The sequence below is a fragment of the Plectropomus leopardus genome, chromosome 6 (genome assembly GCF_008729295.1).
Source record: "Plectropomus leopardus isolate mb chromosome 6, YSFRI_Pleo_2.0, whole genome shotgun sequence".
Taxonomy (NCBI): Eukaryota; Metazoa; Chordata; class Actinopteri; order Perciformes; family Serranidae; genus Plectropomus; species Plectropomus leopardus.
In genome coordinates, this window is record NC_056468.1 from 13,379,172 (window position 1) to 13,401,875 (window position 22,704).

General features: G+C 41.7%; 1 protein-coding gene across 1 annotated transcript in view; it reads left to right on the forward strand.

Moving 5' to 3' along the window:
- pdlim2 (PDZ and LIM domain 2 (mystique)) overlaps positions 1–20,977 on the forward strand; it is a 41,246-nt gene extending 20,269 nt beyond the window's left edge. The window contains exons 7-10 of the mRNA XM_042488910.1: positions 12,599–12,711; positions 17,083–17,231; positions 18,577–18,688; positions 19,817–20,977. Coding sequence (XP_042344844.1) covers positions 12,599–12,711; positions 17,083–17,231; positions 18,577–18,688; positions 19,817–19,994 — 552 coding nt within the window. The 3' untranslated portion in view covers positions 19,995–20,977. The remainder of the gene's footprint in view (positions 1–12,598; positions 12,712–17,082; positions 17,232–18,576; positions 18,689–19,816) is intronic.
- Positions 20,978–22,704: the final 1,727 nt, after the last annotated feature.

The window sequence follows — 22,704 nt, forward strand, 5'->3', positions numbered from 1 at the left end:
CTCTCTGATGGCAGAGAAGATGCCCTACAAAAAGGGTTGCAGGCTCCAGTGTACTGTATGTGGACTTCACATTAAAGGCAGGATGCAGAGGGGGTTTGACATTTTTATAGCAGGGAGTGTATAAACCAAAAAGGTCAGTCTTTGAAAATATCTGACATTAACCCGAACAACAGTCTGGAGCTGTTTCATTCAGAGCCTGCTGCAAAGAAAAAAGTAAATACTTTCCGTCAAAACAATGGCTTTAACCTTTAGTTGTCTTAATGGAGACTCATTAGTCTCAGTAAGCGGTAAAATATAGAGACGTGGTAAAATACAGACTCAGGGTTATCATGAGTCTGCAGCTAAACTATGCTCTGCTTATTTACCATTCCAGCAACAAAACCATAAGGGGGATTCGGGCGTCTGGAAAGACTTCAGTGATTTAAAGAGAGAAAATGTTGTGGGAAAGTTCATCATCAGCTATTTCAGCTATGCCTACATGCTTAGTCTCAAGCGTGGGTCCTACTGGTAGAACATGTGAGATGACACAGCAGGAAAAAACATACGAGACCTTTTGTAGTGGCCCAAGGAATTCCAGCCATTTTTATAACACTGGACATTACATAAAGTTAGATAAATATGCAGAGGCTTGAACTTGAAAACATTCGAGCATTCCCTTTTGAGCGTCCGCTGGCTGAGAAGGTCCATTTTAAAATTTCTCTGCGAGTTTTGGATTCTTTGTGTTGTTTACATGTTAAATGGGTTTCAGATGCTCTGTCACTCACAGTGGTGTCCACCCTCTGAGACTGGTAGCTTACGTCAGAGTAGTTTTGATCTCCTTCATGCTGTGAGAAAGATGAACCAGTGTAGGCGTGATGTAACTGGAGTCTAAATGGTGCTTTTAGGATGTTGTCATTTTGTAAACACTATTAACCAGTCTTTATCAAAATAAAATGCTTCTGTCATTCATGACCACCATGAAATCTGCTCCCAGTAAAATATAGTCTTCAGGAATGCAAGACAGCGTCCCTGCTAATAACTAATTTGATGGGACTGCAAAGCCACATGGCATGTTGTCTCCTTCCAAGTTGTTTTAGGGCAGGGAGGGTGTGCAGGATGTCTGTGTGCGCAGACATGAATCAGCTCTCTGACTGGCTCACAGTTTAGGCAGATTCAGCTGACATGAGTGTGATATGTGAGGTTCATTTGGATGGCTGACGCCTCGGGCAGACTTTAGGATGGAGACTGGAGACGATTAAGTCATCTAGTATCAAATTCTTGCACTTGGAAGTGAAATCGCTTTTCTGTGCTGTGAAGACTCGGATTAGGAGATTGTTTTGCATGCAAATCGGTGATTAGCAGACATATCAGAATAGTAAGTGTAGTTAGCATCTTTTATTTGTTGTTGTTGTTTGTTAGCTTGAAGGCTAACTGGCAGTGGGCTAGACATACAAAAATATACATCTGGGTTTTTGATAGATAATGAAAGTAAGCTCCAGTGTTTGGTTTACATCTACCAACAGCACACTGATATATTTACTGTCCAAGCTTTCATTATGCTAACTCGGCTCTCTGTAGTGACATGTGCAGTCTGAGCTGGATTACGGTTTACGGTTTTTTGTCGGTGTTGTGTCAAAGTCAGTTCCCCATCGAAATGGGTTTCCCATATTAGACACCTGCATTTTTTATTGTATTAGTTACCTAATCTATTTTGCCAAGCATATGTTTGAATCTTAGATTTTAGGGAAGTGCACAGACATTGCCTCCATCAGTAGAGGAATGTGAAAACTCTCAGATGAAAAACTTCGCACAGATACAAGTCAGTACAGTCAAGGTCATACATTTTAAGAGACATAAACAGAAGAAAAACACATTTTTGAGTGGAGGGGTACATTAATATAGATGTGAAAAAAGTTAAAAGTTTGTAAACTGCAATCACTTTTTTAGCATCTGGTCTTTTGGCTAAATGTTCTTGTGGTCTGAATAGTGCAAGAACTCATGCTCAGTTCAGCTTACTGATATTGCATTTTGGGTTTATCAACATATTGTTTCTCTTTGAAGGCATTATAAGCCTGCAGTTGAATACAGATGCTGATGTTTTCAGCGTCAATCCAAAGCCACATTAAAAAAAATCCCACTGTGGAGTAAATACTGAGGCTGTGGCCAGCAAACCACGGTGGAGCAAACTTCCGTATTGGCCTACCAAAAAACACATTAGGACCTGTGTTGTGGCAGAAGGCTCCATCGGCGAGCCTGAAGAAATGAATTAGCTCCTGTCATAGCTGACTGTTGGGTACGGCCTTGCATGTTTGTGGTTTTTATGGAGTCTTCCGTTCACTTATTCTCCTTGCCATTTTTAAATCTAACCTTTTCCCTCAATTTTCTAATGTTGGAATTCGTATCGTCTTGTTTCCCCTGGGAGACATTACATTCCTTCTATCTCCCTCTACTCCAACATCAACTTGGCCGTATTGGCTTTTTTAACTGTTCATTTAGTATCTTTGAATTAATATTATATTATTAATATTAATTAATATTAATATTATTATATTTTTTTTTTTTATTATTATTATTTTTTTTACATTTTCTGGTCTTAAAGCTGATTTGTATTGCTTGCTCTGCCATCTTTGCCTGACAGCCTTAGTGTTTACCATCATCCAGCTCAGTGGATGAGAGTTTTGGGTTTTGGCTGACCTCTTCCTCCAAGGGATGTCTACCCTGGGTTTAAAGTGGTGACGAGCCTCCTGCCGCAGTGCAGTGATTAGTGAGTGGAGTTCTTTCAGAGCGCTCGGTGGGGAAATGGCTGGGAAGAGGCCCGCCATGGGCACACTGTGCATTATGCTGCTCGGGCTGGCAGGAACACAGCAGCCCAGTGAGCGCTAAGATGTGGAGCCTCCATGACAAGGGCCTCTGTCCTGCCTGAGAGGTGCAGAGTGCTGCTATATCAGGTGATCAGCCTCTCTGAAAAGCTCCTAAAAGGCTTTTCCACCCTTGTTTTGGCTCCCTGAGTGAGGAGAGTGGGATGCGCAACAGGATCCCCCATTTTCCAGGGTGTTGGATATCCTGAGAAAAAGTCTGTGTACAATAGTAGCTGTGATGGCAGAGGCTGTGGACGGCTAGTGCAGCTTTTTCCTTCGCGTCACAAGGCCTGTCGTTGTGTGATGGGAGTTGGAAGAGACGGGGGTCAGGGTGGAGAGGAGTGGACACCAGGGAGCCCGCTGACATTCCCAAACTGTACTTAAGCCATCTCACCACTCTGCTCAGCCCAGAGGCTGCTCCAACACAGCAATGTCCTCTGTGACTCATCATGACCAAATTGCCTGCAGTACCACGAAGAATGCAAAGATTAGATTGCACAGCAAGCACTTTTATATAAAAAAAGTAAAGTCTGACCATGTCTGCCCCCTCAGTCTGGAACTCACTCCCCACACATACTCAGGACTGCACCGACATATCTATATTTAAATCCCTCCTAAAAACTCACCTTTTTAAACAAGCTTTCAATGTGATTGTTCAGGTGTTTGCTATCGATTTGCTTACTGTTTATTCTGCGTGTGCTTATGTTATTTTGTTTATATTGCTTTTTACTTCTGTACATCGTCTTTGAGTTCCTTTTAAAAGTGCTTTGTTAATAAAATGTATTATTATTATTATTAATACTGGATTTTTAGGCCACTACCAATATTAGGAAGTAAAAAATTCCAATATTGATTTATATCGACCGATATCATACATTTATAGTGTGCATATATATATATATATAAAACTTTTTTTCTCAAGTATCGTTAGCAAACTCTAAGATATACTGTATAATACAAGCAGGAAATTTTGCAGTTTAACAGTAAACTTTACTGTCAAAAATGACAACAGTGCACTGGCTTTAATGATAATAAATTATCCTAAGCATGTTTTCTGTGTTAAGCTATAAAGAAACTTTTCATGGTGGTGTATATTGGACAATATGTACTCATGTACCGATATATCTGTGATAGGCCAATAGATCTTTCGGGCTCTACAAACAAAAGCATGTGTCTTCAGTGCAGTTCATCCTCAGTAACAAATATTGACCTCTTTAACCCATTTTAGAATCATCTATGTGCATCTGAAGGGTCTATGGATTCGTTTAAAATCATCATTGTGGTTGATGCATCCAACATCTGTATATGTTGTTACCTTCAGACTTGAGTGTAAGAGAATTTCCCCTTTGGACAAGAATGTCTTTATGATCCTTAATATCTCCCATACCATAAGAATTTGGCCACGTGAGTGTTTTTCAGGAAATGTTTACAGTACATCTCAATCAAAAGGGCATTGTGTTGAATAAGAAAAGTGACCTTTAATCACAAGGTGTGAGTTCAAGTCCTTGTTGCAGGAAGCACTCATCCTGCTTAAATGTCCTAAAGCAACAGTCCCAGCCAACTTACCCTGACCCTGACCACCTTAAGAGGAGAGGCAAATGTAAAGAAAACTGTGGATATTTAAAATGCATTGCTATAGGTGTGTGATAAATCTCTGTAGGAAAAAGTGAGTTAAAGTATTTCCATTTATGATTTTAATGCAGCGTTGATGCAGGTTATGAGGTATAGCTCTGTACCCTTCAGTTGTGTTTTGTCATGCTGTGATGTGACTGGCTGACTTTAATATCTACTAGCTCACTACCATGACAAAAAGAGCAAAGGCAACCTAGATTCCTGGGAGCCGGGCATGAGATTGTATCTGAACTGGCCGGCCACCGTCATGATTCAGAGCATCTGTTTATATCATCAAGAAATGACCACAACGGGATCTCTGTTGCGTTGAGCAGGGCCAAAACCAAGCTGCTTTTCATGAGACATGACCCGTTGTTGGGTCATTAGGACCAGGCTCCATGTCTGGCTTTGCCATTGCTGCACTTTGAGGTTCCTGAGGGTTGCCTTCGCGGGTTGCCTGATCCTGTGCTGGGATAGGGTGGTTGCTTTATAAATATCCCTCCTAGTGTAGGACGGCCAGCTCCTGCCGGGTGACACCCGTACAGACCAAACTTTTCCTCTTTTCAAGCTAAATCGGGTAGAGTGTCCTTGGCTTTGTGACATGTGTCAGTAAGCTCTTTATCCAGACAGGGCAGGGTAAATATCCATACATACATCTTCAGTACCATACATTTCTCTGTCCAGCAGGCCAACCGGCACGCCAGCGTCTGGCTTTGTCCTGCTCTATTCTGGAGGTTGTGGTGGACTGGAGTGCAAAGCTGCGGTCATCGTGTTGGAGCAGAAATGGAGACTTGGCATGCAGGAATAGAACTAAGTTTATGTTTTTAACTAGAATCAAAATGTAGAATTTTATGTTGCACGCAGTCTCGGTTGAAGATCGAAGTTATAACAAAGTCTTTACAAGTCTCCAATCCTGAAGAGAGAGGAAGAGGCACCTCACCTGTGAGAGGCTTCTCCTCCAGCACTAAATACAGACATGCATACCTCCTTCTTGACGATGATGGCTTGGAATGATGTACTATTTCAGGTCTGACATGAGTGGGGCTGTTGTTTGGTTTGGCACATCGGCACTGCGCTAAGCCAAGCCAGTGTCGGGGGAGCGGTGCTGGCCGTGGTTGTGGTGGAGGGATGTTTTCTTCTTCTTCTCTGCACAGTGAGCTCTGTGACTGGACAGTGTGAGGCCTTTTCACGTGGACTCGTAGCCGTTAAGCTTGGGGTCCATTGTGGCCACTGCGCAGGCAGCATGCCTCTCCTCATCCCAACTGATTGATCAGCACGCCTGTTTTTCTTTCCCCTGGAGTGGAAAAGCAAACTGGGGCACTTTTGATTCCCGGTGCTTTCCAGGCCCCGGGGCGCACTCATGGGGACACTCGGGCCTGTGAGTTTTATGGGGAAATGTTGGCCGGGAGAGATGGGCTCTTTTACTAGTTGGTGCTGTTTACGAAGGTGGTTGAGCGGTATGTCAACATTCCAAAAGTTGTTGTCAAGGGAACGATGTGTATAACTGCCCCTCAGTGTATTCATGCCAGAAAAAACACACGTCAGCATATATTCCCAGAGTTTTATACAGGACCACACCTACATTTTAGGGTAATGGTTACCAAGTCTGCATTCGTTGGTCATAAATCATAAGTGTTAAGCTGGTAAAATGGCACAGAACACTAAAGAATAATTCTGCCTCACTGTGACACCATAAATGCACGTCTTGCTGACATCTTGGATTTATGTTTTAGCCCTTCACGGAAATTCCTGTAGAAATATGAGTGTTAGGCTGCACTCTATCATATTGTATTGCTTTATAAGTCATAGCACTATGTTACACAGTAGAGTTAGTGTACCGTTGAAACCAGTGTGGCAGATGTTTTCTGTCACTTTATTTGTCTTTATTACTGCTGTTGTGATGCTGTCAGGCACACTAACAGTTAAGAGCGCCATCACCTCTATTTGAAGTGGCTTCATATCTGGACCTCCCAGCTCGTTATGACAATTTTGATCATCACACATTGGTTTGAACTAATCCTCTTTTGATTGTTACAGTTCTTTTTCTGATGCATATGAGAAGAGGCATCGTGGTGACCACAAATTAAAAGTATCATGTCGTCCAGCGATTTCATTCTGCCCATAATGAAATCCAGATGTCTAATGAGCTTGATACGCTGCTCCAGTTGGAGCCTTGTGGGGAATTTAATAGGGATGAAAAATGTGTTGCTTGCAGCACCCTTCGTGGATAAATAAACGTCCAGACTCTTATTCATTCCTCATTGTGTCTTTGATTTTTTTGGTGGCAGTGTGGGTGAGTGCCTCCCTCAGACCACCTACACTATGGTCACATGAGACGGCTTTGGCTTGTCTCAGGGGTCTCAAATGATTCACTGTGCCATTACAGTTCACACAGGATTAGGTTCGTCAACATCTATCATGTGCTTAGCTGCCGGAGTCATGGACATTATAGTATAGAGAACCTGTGACCTGATGCTTTGGTCAGATATTTACTCGAGCATCCACTTGTAAACTCATCAATGTGCCATTTTGTTACCAGTTTAGATTTAAAAACTGGAAATTGTAGTCTCAGCAGCGGGAAGATAAACTAAATGCAGCTCTGTTTTAGCTGACAGTGACCAAAGTGCACAGAGTGAATTACAGTATACACAGTCATCCTGTTGTCTTCATCTCTCTGCTCCTCATTTGGCCTCTAATCTTGTACATATGGTTTGTATCTGGAGCAGTCTGATGGTGTGTGGCCGAGGCGAATGAATGGGGGGGGGGGGGGTATTAGCATCACAAAGATCTGTCATTTTATTCCATCTTATTGAATGCTGTACAATGTAAGCCGAAGCCAAGAATTTATATGTAGAAGGCATTATAGAGGATTTAGAAGATTGAGCGTGACTCGAAAGCTTACTCAGTGCACTGCAGTATGGACGGGGTACTGTATAGGAAGAGTTTTACATCCCTATTTTGGAAAAAGAAACTGAGCATGGCCTAAGGTTAGAAAAAAGATACCTCTTGTATTTTAAATTTTGACTTGAAAATACATGTAAAATAGAAAAAAGGGGCCTCTTTTGGAGCTCCCAGTCTGCACCCATTAGCCCACTGGTTTCGTCGTGTCATTATTTAGTCTGAGACCTTCCATAAAGCAGCTGCAGTGGGATATGAGGCAATAAAAGCTAAAGAATGTTAATGACATGAATTTTGATATAAAACGTGTTTTATTTGCTACAGAATGTGGACACAATGATGCATCCACAGCGCAGACATAATTACAAGGCAGGGTCCATCAGTGACAGTGGATAACGAGTAGGTTACCGTCAGCCTCAGGTCTTTGCTCAGGACCTCCACCAATGCACACCGCTGGATAGGAAACACTGTACACAGCGCTGATTATTACCCAGCCCAGGATGTCTGGTGTCCCCCGCCTCATTGTAGTACAGCAGTCATGTCTGTGGTGGAGACAGTGAACGAGCAGTTATAGCACTTTCGTACAGCAGCATCAAGCTTCCCAAAATAAAAGCTCCCTTAGGCATCGGTCCTGTGCGCTGCTTGGCCCGTGCCCTGTAATTGAAGCTGCAGGGTGGTAATGATGATGATGCAGAGTGGCTTGCTTGGAGCCAGACTGAAGGCTCCTCCACTGGCACTGTCCCCAACATCTCCCATGAGCCTTGATCTGAAACAGCTGCTCTCACTTCAGTTCACCATTTCCTGTTTGTTTGTGTCTTGAAGTGGCCAATCAGACAGAGGCTTGCTCTTGTTATGGAGTGATTCTCTTGCGTTTTTGACAGTTTAGCCGCAATTTTTCCCTCCCATACCAAGCCTTTTCCCGACCATAAGCCCGTCGCACTTGGTCATTCGTTTATTTAAATCAGATAATGACGTTAAAGCTCAGTCATCCAAAAATCTGTTTTAGAGCAACAAAAGACACTTAAAAAAAACAGATCATAAAAACAGATTTTCAAGTGGGTATCCCTAATGGTTTCAATAAATAAATCACTGTTAAAAGTGTTTGGTAGAGCAATGCAAAACAAACAATTTGGCTTAATTATTGTGGTTGGAGACACCCTTTACATTCCGCTTTGAGAAATGTCTTTTGAGAATGGCTTGTCACATCACACCTGTCCTGGTTGAGAATACCAGTAAAGTACACTCAGCGTAGCAAAAGCACACTTTTGGATTTTTGCACGTTAAATTCAGGCAAAATCCCATTAATGTCACATTTTGCCCTGTCTCTCTCCCAGTGCATGCTGGGATAGACTCCAGCTCCAATGCCAGGGATAAAGTGGTTATACAAAAACGGACAGATGGATGATTCAAATAAACAGCAGGCTTCAACACAACCTTTCAAAACTATTCTGCCATCTTCGCTGCAGATGTCTTTCTGTTGCAGAGAGACATATCCTACAGCAAGTTAGATTTCAGCTTTAAAGCCCCTGAAAAACTACCTTCAAATTTAAAGTATTTCTCTTTAATATTAAATACACATCACTACAGGGTTTCCCCACACATTCCTATATTTTCTGGCAGCCCCCAACAATCAAAAAATGTAGATTTTTTTTTTTCTGTTTTTAACTTTTGGGAGCACTGTTGGAGCATATATACCGGTGCTGTGTTCATGGACCTGCAAAAACGTCCCAGACCAGGAATGATTAAAAAAGGGACATACACGCGCACACACACACACCCCCAGGCCGCATATTTTCGTCTCCGCCTCTCTCTCACTCTGCATTCCACTTCTATCCTTGTTCACAGCCTCGTCACCTCCCGTATTGATGACTGTAACAGTCTCCTCTTCGGTCTCCCTCACAAATCCCTGCATAAGTTTCATCTGGTCTAGAATTCAGACACTCGCATCATCACCAAAACCCCCTTATTTCACATCACCCCCATCCTACAGCAATTCCACTGGCTCCCGGTTAAATTCAGAATAGAATTCAAAATCCTCCTGTATGCATTCAAGGCCATACACAACCTCTCCCCTCCTTACCTGTCAGATCTCCTCCACATCGCCATCTCCTCCTGCTCCCTTAGATCCTCCTCCTCCATCCACCTCACTGTGCCCCCTGCCCGCCTCAGCACTATGGGGAGCGGAGCTTTCAGCCACTCTGCTCCCCAACTCTGGAACTCACCCCCACCGGACATTCGAAACATTGACTCTCTTCCTTTTTTAAAATCCAGTCTCAGAACTCACCCGTTCAAGATTGCTTACTCTGTGTCATTGTTCCATTTTATACTCTGTGTAGCTTTTATCTATTGTTTTATTGTAATTGTTTTATCTCTGTAAAGTGTCCTTGAGTGCTGAGAAAGGCGCTTATAAATAAAATGTATAATTATTATTATTATTATTATATGCAGCTCAAGATCAGCATACCAGTGACACAGCTTAATGATCTCTGGTATGTTGACTGTGAGCTCCTGATTACAGTTCAGTGCAGCTTTAATCAGAGTTTCCTCTCATCACCAGCCACAGGAACCAGGAAGAGTTGGCTGATGATTTTCCCCAATGTTCTCTCCCATCTCTGAAACATACCCCCATCCAAGACAAAATAACAGGCTTTCCTCGGTGTGCACCCCTCCCTTAGTTTTTTTGTGGGTGAGGCATGGGGGCGCTGTTGGCACTGCAAGGGAGCAGTTTACCATATGTAATGCAGCTCTGAGATCAGCTGTGCGTAATGGTTTGATGGCTTACAATGGAGCAGTGATGATTTCAGAACAAAGATGTTTTGGGTAGCCCAGTTTGAAGCCATTGCCAGCCATGCCACAGTTACTGCTATAAAAGGCTAGCATTGCAGAGTTGATGATGGTGATCGGGGAGCTGCTGTGGTGGTTTTTTTTTGTTTTTTTTTTTTTGCTTTTGTTTTTAACCTTCTAAGGTGAAGCTCAATCACAGCTGCATACTCACTGTCAAAATGGAGCACTTGTTTTTTTTCCTCTCCCTCTTTACTTTGTTTTTCTTTACTTCATTGCATTCCTCTTGAGTCTCATAGATCAGAGATGCGATTTTATCCATAACTCTTCAGCTGTTGGAGAGCATGAAGATCTACATTCAGTGGCCAGACACTTATATAACATAGGCTTGCTTTGCATTAGTGTGGATTCATATGCACATACTGTGTGGCTTCAGGTCTTCCAGAAAGAATCCCTAAAGCATGTTTACTATCAGGTACATGCCCTGGAGATTGGTTCACAGCAGGAGAGGACATGCATGTCTCTATTCTTGTGCTCTGATGATATGGAATATGTGATCCTATGAGCCTGCAGTTATTATGCTTGGTTTATCCTGGGAGGAATCACAGGGAGATGTCCCAGTGATCGTTTCTGGTAAAGGCTTCCTGGCACGCACCACTAATCTGCCCACTCACTAAGGAAAAAGAAGAGGGAAAATTGGACTCAATTGAGAACAGAGACATTGTTCAAAGAGTTTCTGAATTGGAAGCGGGTGCTGGCATTGGACGCACAAATCTTTGACTCCATCAGTGCCACTGTGTCAGCGTCGAGCTCCTGCATCAGCTCCAACTTGAGCCTCAGAAATGTACTGGTTCAAAGACCCGGGTGGAGACGTTTCTCCCTTAGATGGAGCCTGAGTTGACACTGATGCCAGCTGGTGATGGTTGAGGGAGAAAAACTCAGTGAGCTTTTATTGTGAAAGCTGTACTCTTGAGTTGTCTGTGGGCTGTTTTGATTCGCAGTCAAAGTTTTCCTGGACCGTGCACAGACCTAAAATAAAGTAATAGCTTTGTTTCCCAGCAAACTGGAAGTTGTGAAAGTGTTTGGAGACTTCCCTTTTTTTTTTTTTTTTACCAAGTCATTTTGTTAGTTTGAATATTGCAGCAGTGCATGAGTTTGCTTTCTATGATCAGCTTTTCCCGGTTTTACAGACAGTGTTGTGGGTAAAAACAATTAGTTTGTAGGAATTCCTGACAGTAAAAGTGTCCCAGTTGAGTTATGTGCTGTGCAGACTTAGTCCAGGTGTGCTAAATGTGTTAAGTGTGAACATGTGCCTGAGGTCACTTTCACGAGTGGCATACTCCTGCACTATTATGGCATAATTAAATAAATCAGCCTTTGCCCGCAGTGTTGTAACTGTGTGCTCTTGCCTGCTAAGAACAACTACAATAAAAAATGTCCTTAGCACATCTGCTGAGACGACAGTTTATGATCATCTTGTGTACAGTAGGTATGTAGCGCCCTCTTTTGTCAAAAGTCAAACATTATTCACTCAATAACTTAGCTCAAATTTTCCTTCCTGAATTGCACTATTGTTTGTACTGTACTTAGTGTTGGGTTTGAATGAGGCTCCGGCCGCGTGGAATGTCTCTCATTTCGTGACGAGGGACACTGTTTATAACTGCCATGAATAATTGTGAGATTTGCACTGCATCTGGAAGCCATTGAAGTACATGCAAGCTCTGTCTTTCCCATCAGACCAACATTGGAGTCAGTGCCAAACATCTGTTGCCACACAATCTATCATCTATCAGCTGAGGGGCTGAAGTACAGCTCTGATATAAATGGTAATCAAGACAGAAAATGTTGATGTGGGTTGCTGTGATTGTTGAGACTGATCAGCCCGCAGTAGAGGAATGTTGGGGCGTGACTCATGCAATAGAAACGCTGAGAGCACGGGGCACCAAATACAATCAAACAATGACCAAGTGTGTTGTTTATTTTGCAGTGAAGGAACTTCACCAGGTTTCAGTCAAAGCTGTTAAGTAAAAAAGAAACTATCTGTGGTGTTTGTCCATCTGGAGTTAATTTAATCTACCAATAAATGTCTCCTGTTTTGATCTTGACTTAATATATCTTGCAGAGTGTTTTTGATTCCACTTTGTCAAACAGAATGGTCTCCTCAAATTTAGACCTTTCTGAAATAAGGACACTTCATTTGTTTAGTGCCAATACACTGCATGAAGGAGCTGTAATCCAGATATGCCGCTGCTAATATCCTGTCTCTGCACTCAACATCGCTCTTTTCATAGCAGTGTTGTATAGACTATTTTTTACAGTAACATTGCATCACAGTCTAAACACTTGCACACTGTTTCAAAAGATTCCTCAACTCTGAGCTGCAAGGTTGGTTTCATCTGCTGCAGGAAGACTTTCATGCTTACTCATTCACTCACTCTTGCTTTTGTTGTTGCCTTCCTCTTACTTTACAGGAGTTCTCCCCTTCAGACTACAGAAATATGTCCAGCAGAACCCCAACCCCGCCAGGACGCTACTCACCCCATAGCCCCATTGATCGGGATGTACCCATGTCCCCTCGGCGCAGGTATAGATCGCTTACATTGCAAACACCAAAAAAACATGTTAAAACACAATAGTTCACTGCCAAAGCTACGTGTATTAAACACCTCTAATCTTTTAGCTGCATCTTTTGTTGCATTGCAGCATTAAATATAAATATGTTGCAGTCAAATCTAACCAGCCAAAGAGTAACTGTTCCAAATCAGTCATACTTGTACTGCATCTTTTGGGAAAGTGGAAAAAAGACACACTGTACTTTATTTGTATCTTTGATTATGAACAACCAGATCTGTTTACAGTCCACAAGACAACCAACATGCTGAACTGCCTTAACAGTTTTACTCCACTTTAGCTTATGAAAGTAGTTCCTCTTCAGTGACTGAGATGTGAAGCAGCCTGAGGCTTTCATGTATTAATAGAGGCACCACGGTGTCCTGTCGGGCAGTAGTTCAGCGCCATCTATAGGCCAGTAGGATTACACACACAGATTCAAGCCTGGTTCCTAAATGCTTAGACATTTTATAAAAGAAAGAAAACTTGCTTTTGGTTGAAATAGAGCTGCGCAATACATCAATTATATATAAATTAGATGTCGTCTTAGATTTTGGATAAGCGGTATTTGGCCCAAAAAAATTGTGATAGTTGGTTTTCTCTATGTTGCCAAGACTTAAGTTTAAGTTGTGACAGAAAGGTGCTGATTTACTGTGTGGTAATGTTTGAGGCAGTAGTTATTGTACCGAGTTGTTTTATGGAAGTGTAATCTCATCTAATGACACAATGGTAGACCTACTTAAGCCTACGGTATTGCTGAATCAACAGCTCTGACACAGATTCAATATAAAATGGTCACCATAAGCCTGACAAAAGTATTTCTTATTGCAGAGATATTCTGTTGGGTTTCTTGAGGTTATTTCAGTGGTTGGGATATTGCAGTTTTACCCATATTTGGAATTCATCTGGTCCCTGCTCGAAACATTCCTTTGTATATTTGTAATTTTTGTTTCTGCTTTTCAAAAGTCTGTGTGGAAAGGCAGTCGAAAGTGCAAATGGACCAAAAGGTCTGTCAAACCAATGCATTCATTTAGTGTACAATTGTTAGTGAGCTTGTGAATTCACTGCTGTGTTGCAGCTGAGAGCTGCTCGGAGCTGTTTGCAGCTGCACTGAGTCAACAACTACAAATGAACTTTCAGCCTTTGGGAAACATTATATTGTGTCCGGCAACACCTGCACTGCAGTTTGCTTTTTCCTGCTTTGCCTCCTATGATGAAGTGATGAAGCTGTAACCTGACTCAGTTCTTAGCGTGCAGGTGCAGCCCTCTGAACAATTTTGGGTTCACTTACACTCACTTATGTGTTTTATCTCAGCAGAAATATAAAATCTTCTTTTAGTCTCGCACACAGTCCTCTGTGTCCACTCTCTCTGCTGGAGAGCCGGGTGCCTGTGTTTTCACAGTGCAGGATGGTTGACTTTGGCCCCAGTTCCCCCCTGAGTAACCGCAGCTCGTGATATGACGTGTCAGCAACGGCAGTCATTCCCAAACACCCCATGTTCCCCAAAAAAGTCCTATTTTACTTCTCCCCCTGATTGGCCCCCCGTCTGGAGCCCCGGGCCTGCACACCAAGCCTCTCCCTGCTCCTCCCCAGCCAATCACAGCCTCAGTGACACCCATTCACCCACCCCTTCATGTCGCATGTCCAATGAGGTTCAGCCCAGAGGCACACCTTTCAGTCAGACTCTTGTTTTTCCGTCTGTCTGGTTTAGATAGAGGTGTGTGTTCGGCATCTAATATTGTTTTTTCTGTTCCGAGTTGCTGCAGCAGCATTATTAGAGTTGTAGTTACTGGAAAGAAAAGCTGAGCTCTCTTTCTTTGTTCCCTCTTTGTTTCTCTTTGAGGTGAGTCTTGTCATTTTGAGTTATGTCATTTGGTTTTCTTTTGTCAGGATGTACCAACTTTGATTTCAGGGTTGTATTGTAAGTTAGTCTGAGAAATGTGGTTGTGATCTTCGATATGTTTTGGTTACGGTCATGTGCTATGACTAGATCTTTATCATAGCTGCTCTGTGCCAAGTCTGAGTATGGAAACCAGCAACACATTCATGTTAGACGCAGACACTGTGTAGATGTGAGAACATTTTTATTCTCAGATGACAAACTACTCTGTAGTTGTTCGATGCTTTTTGCTTGCCCTGCAGATCTGTGTGTACTCGACTGCTTGCTCAGATGCATGCCGTTTCCTCTCACTCTCACTTGTGTTATTTGTTTTCCTCCCATTCGACCTAGACTTTCCATTTGTTTTGAGAATGCAATTACAAAAGGGATGGTGAGCGAGGCGAAAATGGATTGCTGAGGGTGGAGCTGAGCATGTGGAGAGCTTTGGAAGTCTGTTTTCAATTTGAACCATGTTCAGTGATTCAGAGAAAAGGGTCTGAGTCTCGGTCGCATATTTGTTGTCTTGTCTGCCGTCTCCCTTTTCAGACTTGTTCATATAGAGGGATCCTAAAGTAAAATGTAGGGAGGAGCAATACTTGTCAAACACGGCCATGAAACTTGAAACTTATAAACCCCTATGAACATATAAGATGTTTTATATGCAACACAATGAGGGAATGTCACATGTGCAAGTCATAATTATTTGGACAGCGCCACTGTTTTTAAGCTTTTATCTTGTTCTTTTGCACAGTGAAATCAAAATAAAACCATGACTGTCAGGGTTAGATTGCTGACTTTCACCTGTTAGAGCCCTTTTTTTTGCACAGTCCCACAATTTTGACAATGCAACAGGACAGTGATTCTTAACACAGAACCAAAGCAACCATGGAGGTTTTTTTTTCTCTGGCCAACTAAAAAAGCAAAATGCTCTTGACTGGCCAAGTCTGTCACCTGACCTTAATCCAGCAGAGCATGTCTTTCACAGGCTGAAGGCAAAAGCCCGAAACGAGCAAGAAGTGAAAGTTGCTGCAGACCTGGCAGAGCATCACCAGGGAAGATACCAAGTATTTGCTGAAGTCTGCCGTTCATTAATACCACAGACTACAAAGGCTTTGACAACAATTGTGAAAAATTACATCTTGCTCCAATAAACTGGAGGGTCATGTATAAAAAGAATAACAATTCCTACTCTATTTGCCCAAACTAAAGCTTCAACTCTGCATTTTAGCCTCATAATCATTGTTTCAGATCCAGTGTGTAAATATGTCACAGCCGCGCAACTTTAATTTTGTCCTTGTACAATTATATAACCAAATACAAGGTGTCATAGTGCAGTGATGCTGAAAATTTTACATGTTAAATGACGGTAACAAACACTTTCCTTAATGGAGGTTTAGGTCATTTTCTCCGTGCAGATTCTTCACAGTGCAGGTCTCAGTTAAAGGATAAATATTTGGGCAGATTTGTCGTATGTGACAACAGGTGGGACAGTCAGTCAGGTTAAGTTGACTGATTCTGGCTGACAAGTTGGCTGCAGGTGGAAAGCATCAGACAACACCTGGCCCAGCTAGTGTACCTGACCAACAGGTTCCTACTGACAGCAAACACTCACCAGCTCCCTCCAGACAAATACACTGACACGAGAACATACTTTGTTACTTTGTGTTTGTTTTTACTTATTTGTCATGTCAGTCCACATTTTACATTTGTTTTCTTCAGGGAGGGATTGGCATTCAACCACACATCAAGTATGGATGAAGCAGTAAAGAATAACTTATTTCTACCACACCAGGGGTGAAGAATTTACTTGTAAAGAGAGTCACTGTTCTTTTTTCTAATATCCTAATAAATTGATAATTTATACTACTCATAAGTGAAAGCCTCCTCTTGTCTCCTGCCCCTCCTATGCATTGTCAGGAAGACATTTCTTGTTGTTTAGTAGCTGTTTCGTAGACTATTAGTACAAAGTACAAATCTTGTGTCAGTTATTTTCTGTCATGTCTGGTGTCAGGCGAAGGACTTTTTACTTCTTTTACACAATCATGGTTGCTAAAAAGATTTAGCCGCTGTTATTTTGCATTAGAGAAGATTTCACACATGCTATGAAGTTTCCACTGTCCACCTCATATCCTCTTTGTCTTTGCCTCAAGGCTGTTTTCTGAGTGAGAACAGTGCCTCTGGTAAGGGGATATGACGGGGTCCTGTTGAGGGAATAATGTGCGATTGGACACTGTTTGGCCTCTTGCCTGTGGTGTGCACTCTAGACTTAATGCTCATAGGTCAAAGTCTCAAAACCAGCTGCTGCCCTTTTCCTTAATTTCCTCTGGATTTCATGAAACCAAATTCACAACAAGTCTTTCATGAACGAACATTTGCTGATGAGAACATCAGCAATAGCTTGACGTATGATTTAACTGAATGTGAAAAACTATGACTTGTGACACTCTAATTTCCTTCTTCTACAGCAGTTCGAGCTCGGACTTCGCCATGCAGAAGTATGACAAGGAATCGGAGGTGTACAAGATGATTCAGGAGAATAGGGAGTTCCGCACGGCGCCTCGTCAGTCTAACACCTTTAACATGCTGCGAGAGGTCCTGGAGGCTGATGAAAAAGGTTAGAAGCACTCTTCTGCATTTTAAAACCAATGTGCGCAATTAAAAAAAGAAAGAATCACCATCTATTTAGCATGCAGTAATTAATAGTGTTCATTAGGATTGAGTGGTATCTAATTTTCATACCTTCCTGAAATTAAAAGGGTATACAATGTATATATACAGTATTTGTGTGCAGTGCAACCACACCATGACATACACACTGTGAGTCTGCTACATTACACAGGCTCGCTAAGCTTTTTCCGTCAAATAACTAACAATAAAGTCATCCTAAAACCCATTCATTCATACTCAACACAAACAAAATAAAACTCACTAAAACCATCTTCACGTTGTTGGTTTAGTTAGTGGTTTAGTTAGTCTAACAATCACCAGTCTGGTGATCCAATTTGGTTGGGTGGAAATAAACCCTTAATTTACAGGGTGAGATGGGAAAATGTGCAGGTCTTCCCTGCTTTCTCTGCTTTTGCTAACCTGTTGTTAACATTTGTGTAACGTTATCTCCACTACTGACCTCTGGTGGCACATGATGTGCACTACATACAATACATTCTCAATACAACCTCTCCTTATGCGTTTTATAGAAAAATAAGAGTCAATTTTTTGACAGTGTCCATCGCACAAATATTCACGTGCATATTCTAATGTGAATTGTAATTACTTATAATTTTCATTTGGCATTTTTATTGTAAAATGTGTGATTAAGTTAAATGATCCGTTACTCCAGATAACCAAGTATAGAAAATAAATGGGACGTGACTGCACGGAGTAGCTTGGCAGGATCACACACACACGTGTTTAGATTTAGACTGACTTTGGACAGGGGCCGTTCTCAGGAATCAGCTGTTCTGTCAAATGCAACGTTACTTATATCATCTCCTACAGTTTTGCTCTCCTTTTTAGAATAATTCTTTTAAGTGCGTTGTGCAGAATAACCGAGTGTGAGTCACTGTTGTTACTTGGACAGCCATATGGCCGTCACCTGTGCAGGATGGAGAGAAAAGCTCTCCTGTGTGCAGTTCATATTGTGAACAGCATATCATGGAATGCATCTGTCCTCCTTTTCCCCCTCTGTTTGATAAATGATGGGCCAAATAAATCTAGATAGCAATAACATTCTTTCATGATGTGATAATGACCAATGTGTGGAAACCCACTTCATGAAGCGTGTCCCCTGGGTGATGAAGTCGTGATGATAAGTGGGGAACACAAACAAGCTCCACTGACAGAGGGCAGTGAAGGCAAACCGAGTGTTGATGTGATGAACGGAGATGCAGGCCTGTCACAACATCCCTTTGATCATGTTCATGTTGTTCATGTGTGTGTGTCTGTGTGTTTGACTCCAGAGGCAGCCCTGCGGTTCCCAGGAAAACTATCGCCCAGCGCCCCCAAACCAGGCACATCAGTGGGAGGAGTCAAAAAAACCCACATCTGTGAGAAGTGCGGCACTAGCATTGTGTAAGTCACCTGCAGTTACACATTCACTGCATCAACATCGGTGTATGAATAATAACAAACATACTTTGCCCTGCAGTAAAAGATGGTCCACGTGTAGATGGTGATTTTTATTGTGTGTGCAGTTGTTTTGGTTTTTTTTTTAAATGTGTGTCCAAAGTAACAACCGGTTATTAGGTTGACTATAGCATCAATTTACTGAATGTACTGGAAAAAAGTCTCATTCATATTTGAGTATATTGCTTATTTTTCTTTTCTTTTTTTTTTTCACCTAAATCAACCAAAAACGCATCTGCCAATGCCAATGTGTTTTTTCTTGATGTAAGTGCAGTTTTGATTTCATTGTGTAGAAATCCTATCTGCCTAAATTCAAATATTGTTACCTGTTTGAAAAGAAAAACAAGTTTACAAATGACAGTTTTGCTTTAGTGTCAACTTGTGACAACAAGAGTTATATATCCACATACAAAATAGCCAACTGTATCACCGTGCAAAAGGAAGCATGCATCAGCTCATGTACGAGAGGCCCGTGGCAGCTCAAAATGTGAACATTAATGGTTTCCGTCTCGGCCGGGCTGTAACGTTAACTCAGTGGTGCTAGATGAGCTGGCAATAGATGCCGCTTCCTTCTGCATGGTGATACAGCTGGTGCATGTAAATCGGTAGAAGGAAAATAGTTCCTATGGGAAAATGCTCACAAAAAGGTCTGTGGATTATCTTGACTAACCGGGTCATGATTTCTGGAAAGAGACATTGCTGTTGAGTTTTTAATGTCTCATGCAGCACATTAACTCTAATTGCCTTCAAGTACATTTTTATGTTGAATGTGAAGCTGAATGTAACACAGTTCAAGTGCTCTGTCAGTCTAAAAATAGGCTCAACTCAACCCTCTTTTATTTGCTTTTCACTGTCATTTATATATATGTGTGTGTGTGTGTGTATTTTTTTTTTTTTTTTTTTGGTGCCATCTTGTCCGATATCTCCAAGACAAGACAACTCAGTAGTATTTATCTGTGCTGACCATTCCAACACTCCAGTTGATTTGCATTGGAAATGAGGCAAATCATTTCACCCTGTCGTCAGATAGTCCCGTGTGTTGGTCTCCTGTCTGACTACATCATCTCTCCACAGCACACTGGCCGTGCGCATCTCGGACGACCGCTTCCGCCACGCAGAGTGCTACACTTGCGCAGATTGCGGTCTTAACCTCCAGATGAGAGGTCACTTTTGTGTCGGAGATGTGATGTACTGTGAGAAGCACGCCAACCAGAGGTACAAAGGCCCTCAAGTCACCGTGTGCCCTCACTAATGTGTTTGCCACGCCTCACCTGCCCCGCTCTGGACGTAGAGTGCTGCTTATCTGCCTGAGGCCCCACACCATCTGACTCCGTTATAGACCTTGGGATGGGGCGTGGAGTCGGACACTGGTCAACAAAATGGCAGAGGATGTTCTTTTCTGATCACATTTATCCATACTTTGCAATATTATGATTCACTTTCTTGCCTTTCTTATAATAGAATGAGAATTGGGGCTTTGTTTTTCATATAGCCTGGCCTCCACGGTCTCTTTAGGTTATTTTTGCTCTAATGATGCATAGCTGCAATGGACTCAAGCAACATCACTTTGTACCAAGGCCAGATTTACCTAACGCCAACGCTTTAGACAAACTCAACAGAACTAGCTCTCTGACGCTCTGAGGATCTGGATGATCATTTGAATCTCCTGCTGACACAAAGGGACCAAAATATCACCTACACTGCATGCCATTTTAAAAATGTACTGTACACAGACAGTGCTGTGTGTGTGGGTGTGTAAGGATGCATGCTTTCACATGCAGGAGTGGCTTCTGCATGCCTTTCCTGCATCTGTGTGTGTGACTGTGTGTGTGCATGAGCGAGGGAAGGGATGCGGGGTCAAAGCTGTTACAAATACGAAGGAGTTTGTGAATTTTGAGCTAGAGTCAGGCCAAAAGCCCTTGAGTTTTTCTATAATTCTTTTGTAAGCAGATTTATGAGTAGAAATAACAAAAAAAAAACATATTTGCTGACTTGTTTTGCTGTTTTGTTGCTTATGAGGGACTATAGATTCATACAAATATACAAATATTTTTGATGTTTTTGTGGTTGAACTGTATTCTATAATATAGACCATTTAAAATGCATAATGTATGCACAGGACATTTAGTGTGAAATGAATTGATGATACTACACTTGTCCAGTTACAGCAGTACTCAGAGATACACTATAATGTTTGCATTTCATGTGGCACTTAATAAAATCGCACAACCTGAAGCTTTCTCAGTGACGATGACTTTGTTGGAATAATAATAATTATAAATGTCTTCTTACGTCATTACTACTTCCTTACCTTTTGGTGTTTTTTGCTCCGTTTTTAAGTACTGTAGTTTTATTGGACCTCTTTTACTAATATGTGCGTAGAAATGTTCTTACTCTGAGCATAAAATAAGTGCAAATGGAAAATTCCCATCAGATTTATGACACATGCACACTGACCAGTCTTGTTGTTCATAACCACTCTGCGTTTGTAAGTGAATCAGAATTGTACTAAATTGACGGTTGGTGTGTGTGTGCCCACTATCTGCAATCAGCATACCACCGCACCCGCATTTGTGTGTGTAAGGATTTAGTTTGCCTGGAAGTGTGTCATGGAGAAAGCAGTGAGGTTGTTTGTTGGCACATTTTAAAGGGGAACTACACCAATTTTTGAAATTCATATGTTATTTCTATGGTCTAAGACAGTCCAAAAATATTACTAAACATGAACAGCTCTCTACCAAATTCCAAAACCAGAGTGCTTAAACTCAGATTTGTGATGTCATCTAATATAAAGTCTGCAGCCGCTCTATAGACAATGAATTTGGAAATATGTCCTCGACAGGGGACTGTTCTGAATATGTGGCTACATTTTCTGTTTCACAATTGAGAACACTATTAAGAATAAAGCTCAATTGGGTATGAAAAAAAGAGAAAACTTCTGTGGATCCACAAATTCAGGCTCCCATTCATTGTCTATGGAGCAGCTCCAGACTTTTGACCCTATGATATCACAAGTTTGAGATTCCTCTTGTTTCAGGCTCTGACAGAGTAGCTCATGTTCATAAATATTGAAAAAACTTTTCGAGGTCATGGAAATAACATTAAAATTAATTTAGATGGTGTCTCCCTGAAGGCCCTGACACACCAGTGTTGGGCTGCGGGTGAGCTTCTTGGCTGTCCTAACAGGTGACAAGCTGTCTGTCCCTCTCTTCCAATGTGTCATGTAGGTCTCTGAAGATGTGCTCTCTCCTGCGGGTACAGGCTGCAATATCTTCAAGCAAGGCTAGATATGCCATCTTAACACCAGCTTGGAGGTAAATCAGAATCTTAACAAGCAGATACAATAAAAACCAAAGCTGTTAGACTGCAATATGGACATTCCCATATACTCCACTGTAAGCTGGGACTGGGACCCTCAGTTTTTAAAGATAAATATTTCAATTATGACAATAGTTGATGACTATAAAAGGGTTTTGAAATAAATATAGTGCATGCATTAGTAAATAGTTTTAAATTTTGTTAAAGCCTTTTTTAATTGATGCAGTTATAATATGCATTTAGTTAAAAGGTGTGTTTATGTTTTCTTAGACAGCCGGGCCTTCGTCATTTGTGCATATGCATAGTCTGAAGCAGTTCTACATTTGTAGACAGAGTATGAACAAATACAGGTAAGAAAATATTGCTGAATATCCAGATTTGTGCCTAAAATGTGCATACACACTGTTTATGAATGAGACCCATTTACTTCACATTACACAAGTACATTGACTGCTGGAAAGGGTCAAACAGGAGTTTTGTGGTTTTTGGCCATATAGGTATGGTCTTCAAGTTCAATAGACTTTTTTTCCCCCACAGTTGACTCTTGTTGCGTCTCAGCAGTAAAACACAGGTGTAACCAATTACATTAATGATGACACCATCCCAGAGACAGCCCTGCAAGTGTGCGTTCATGTTAAAGTTAT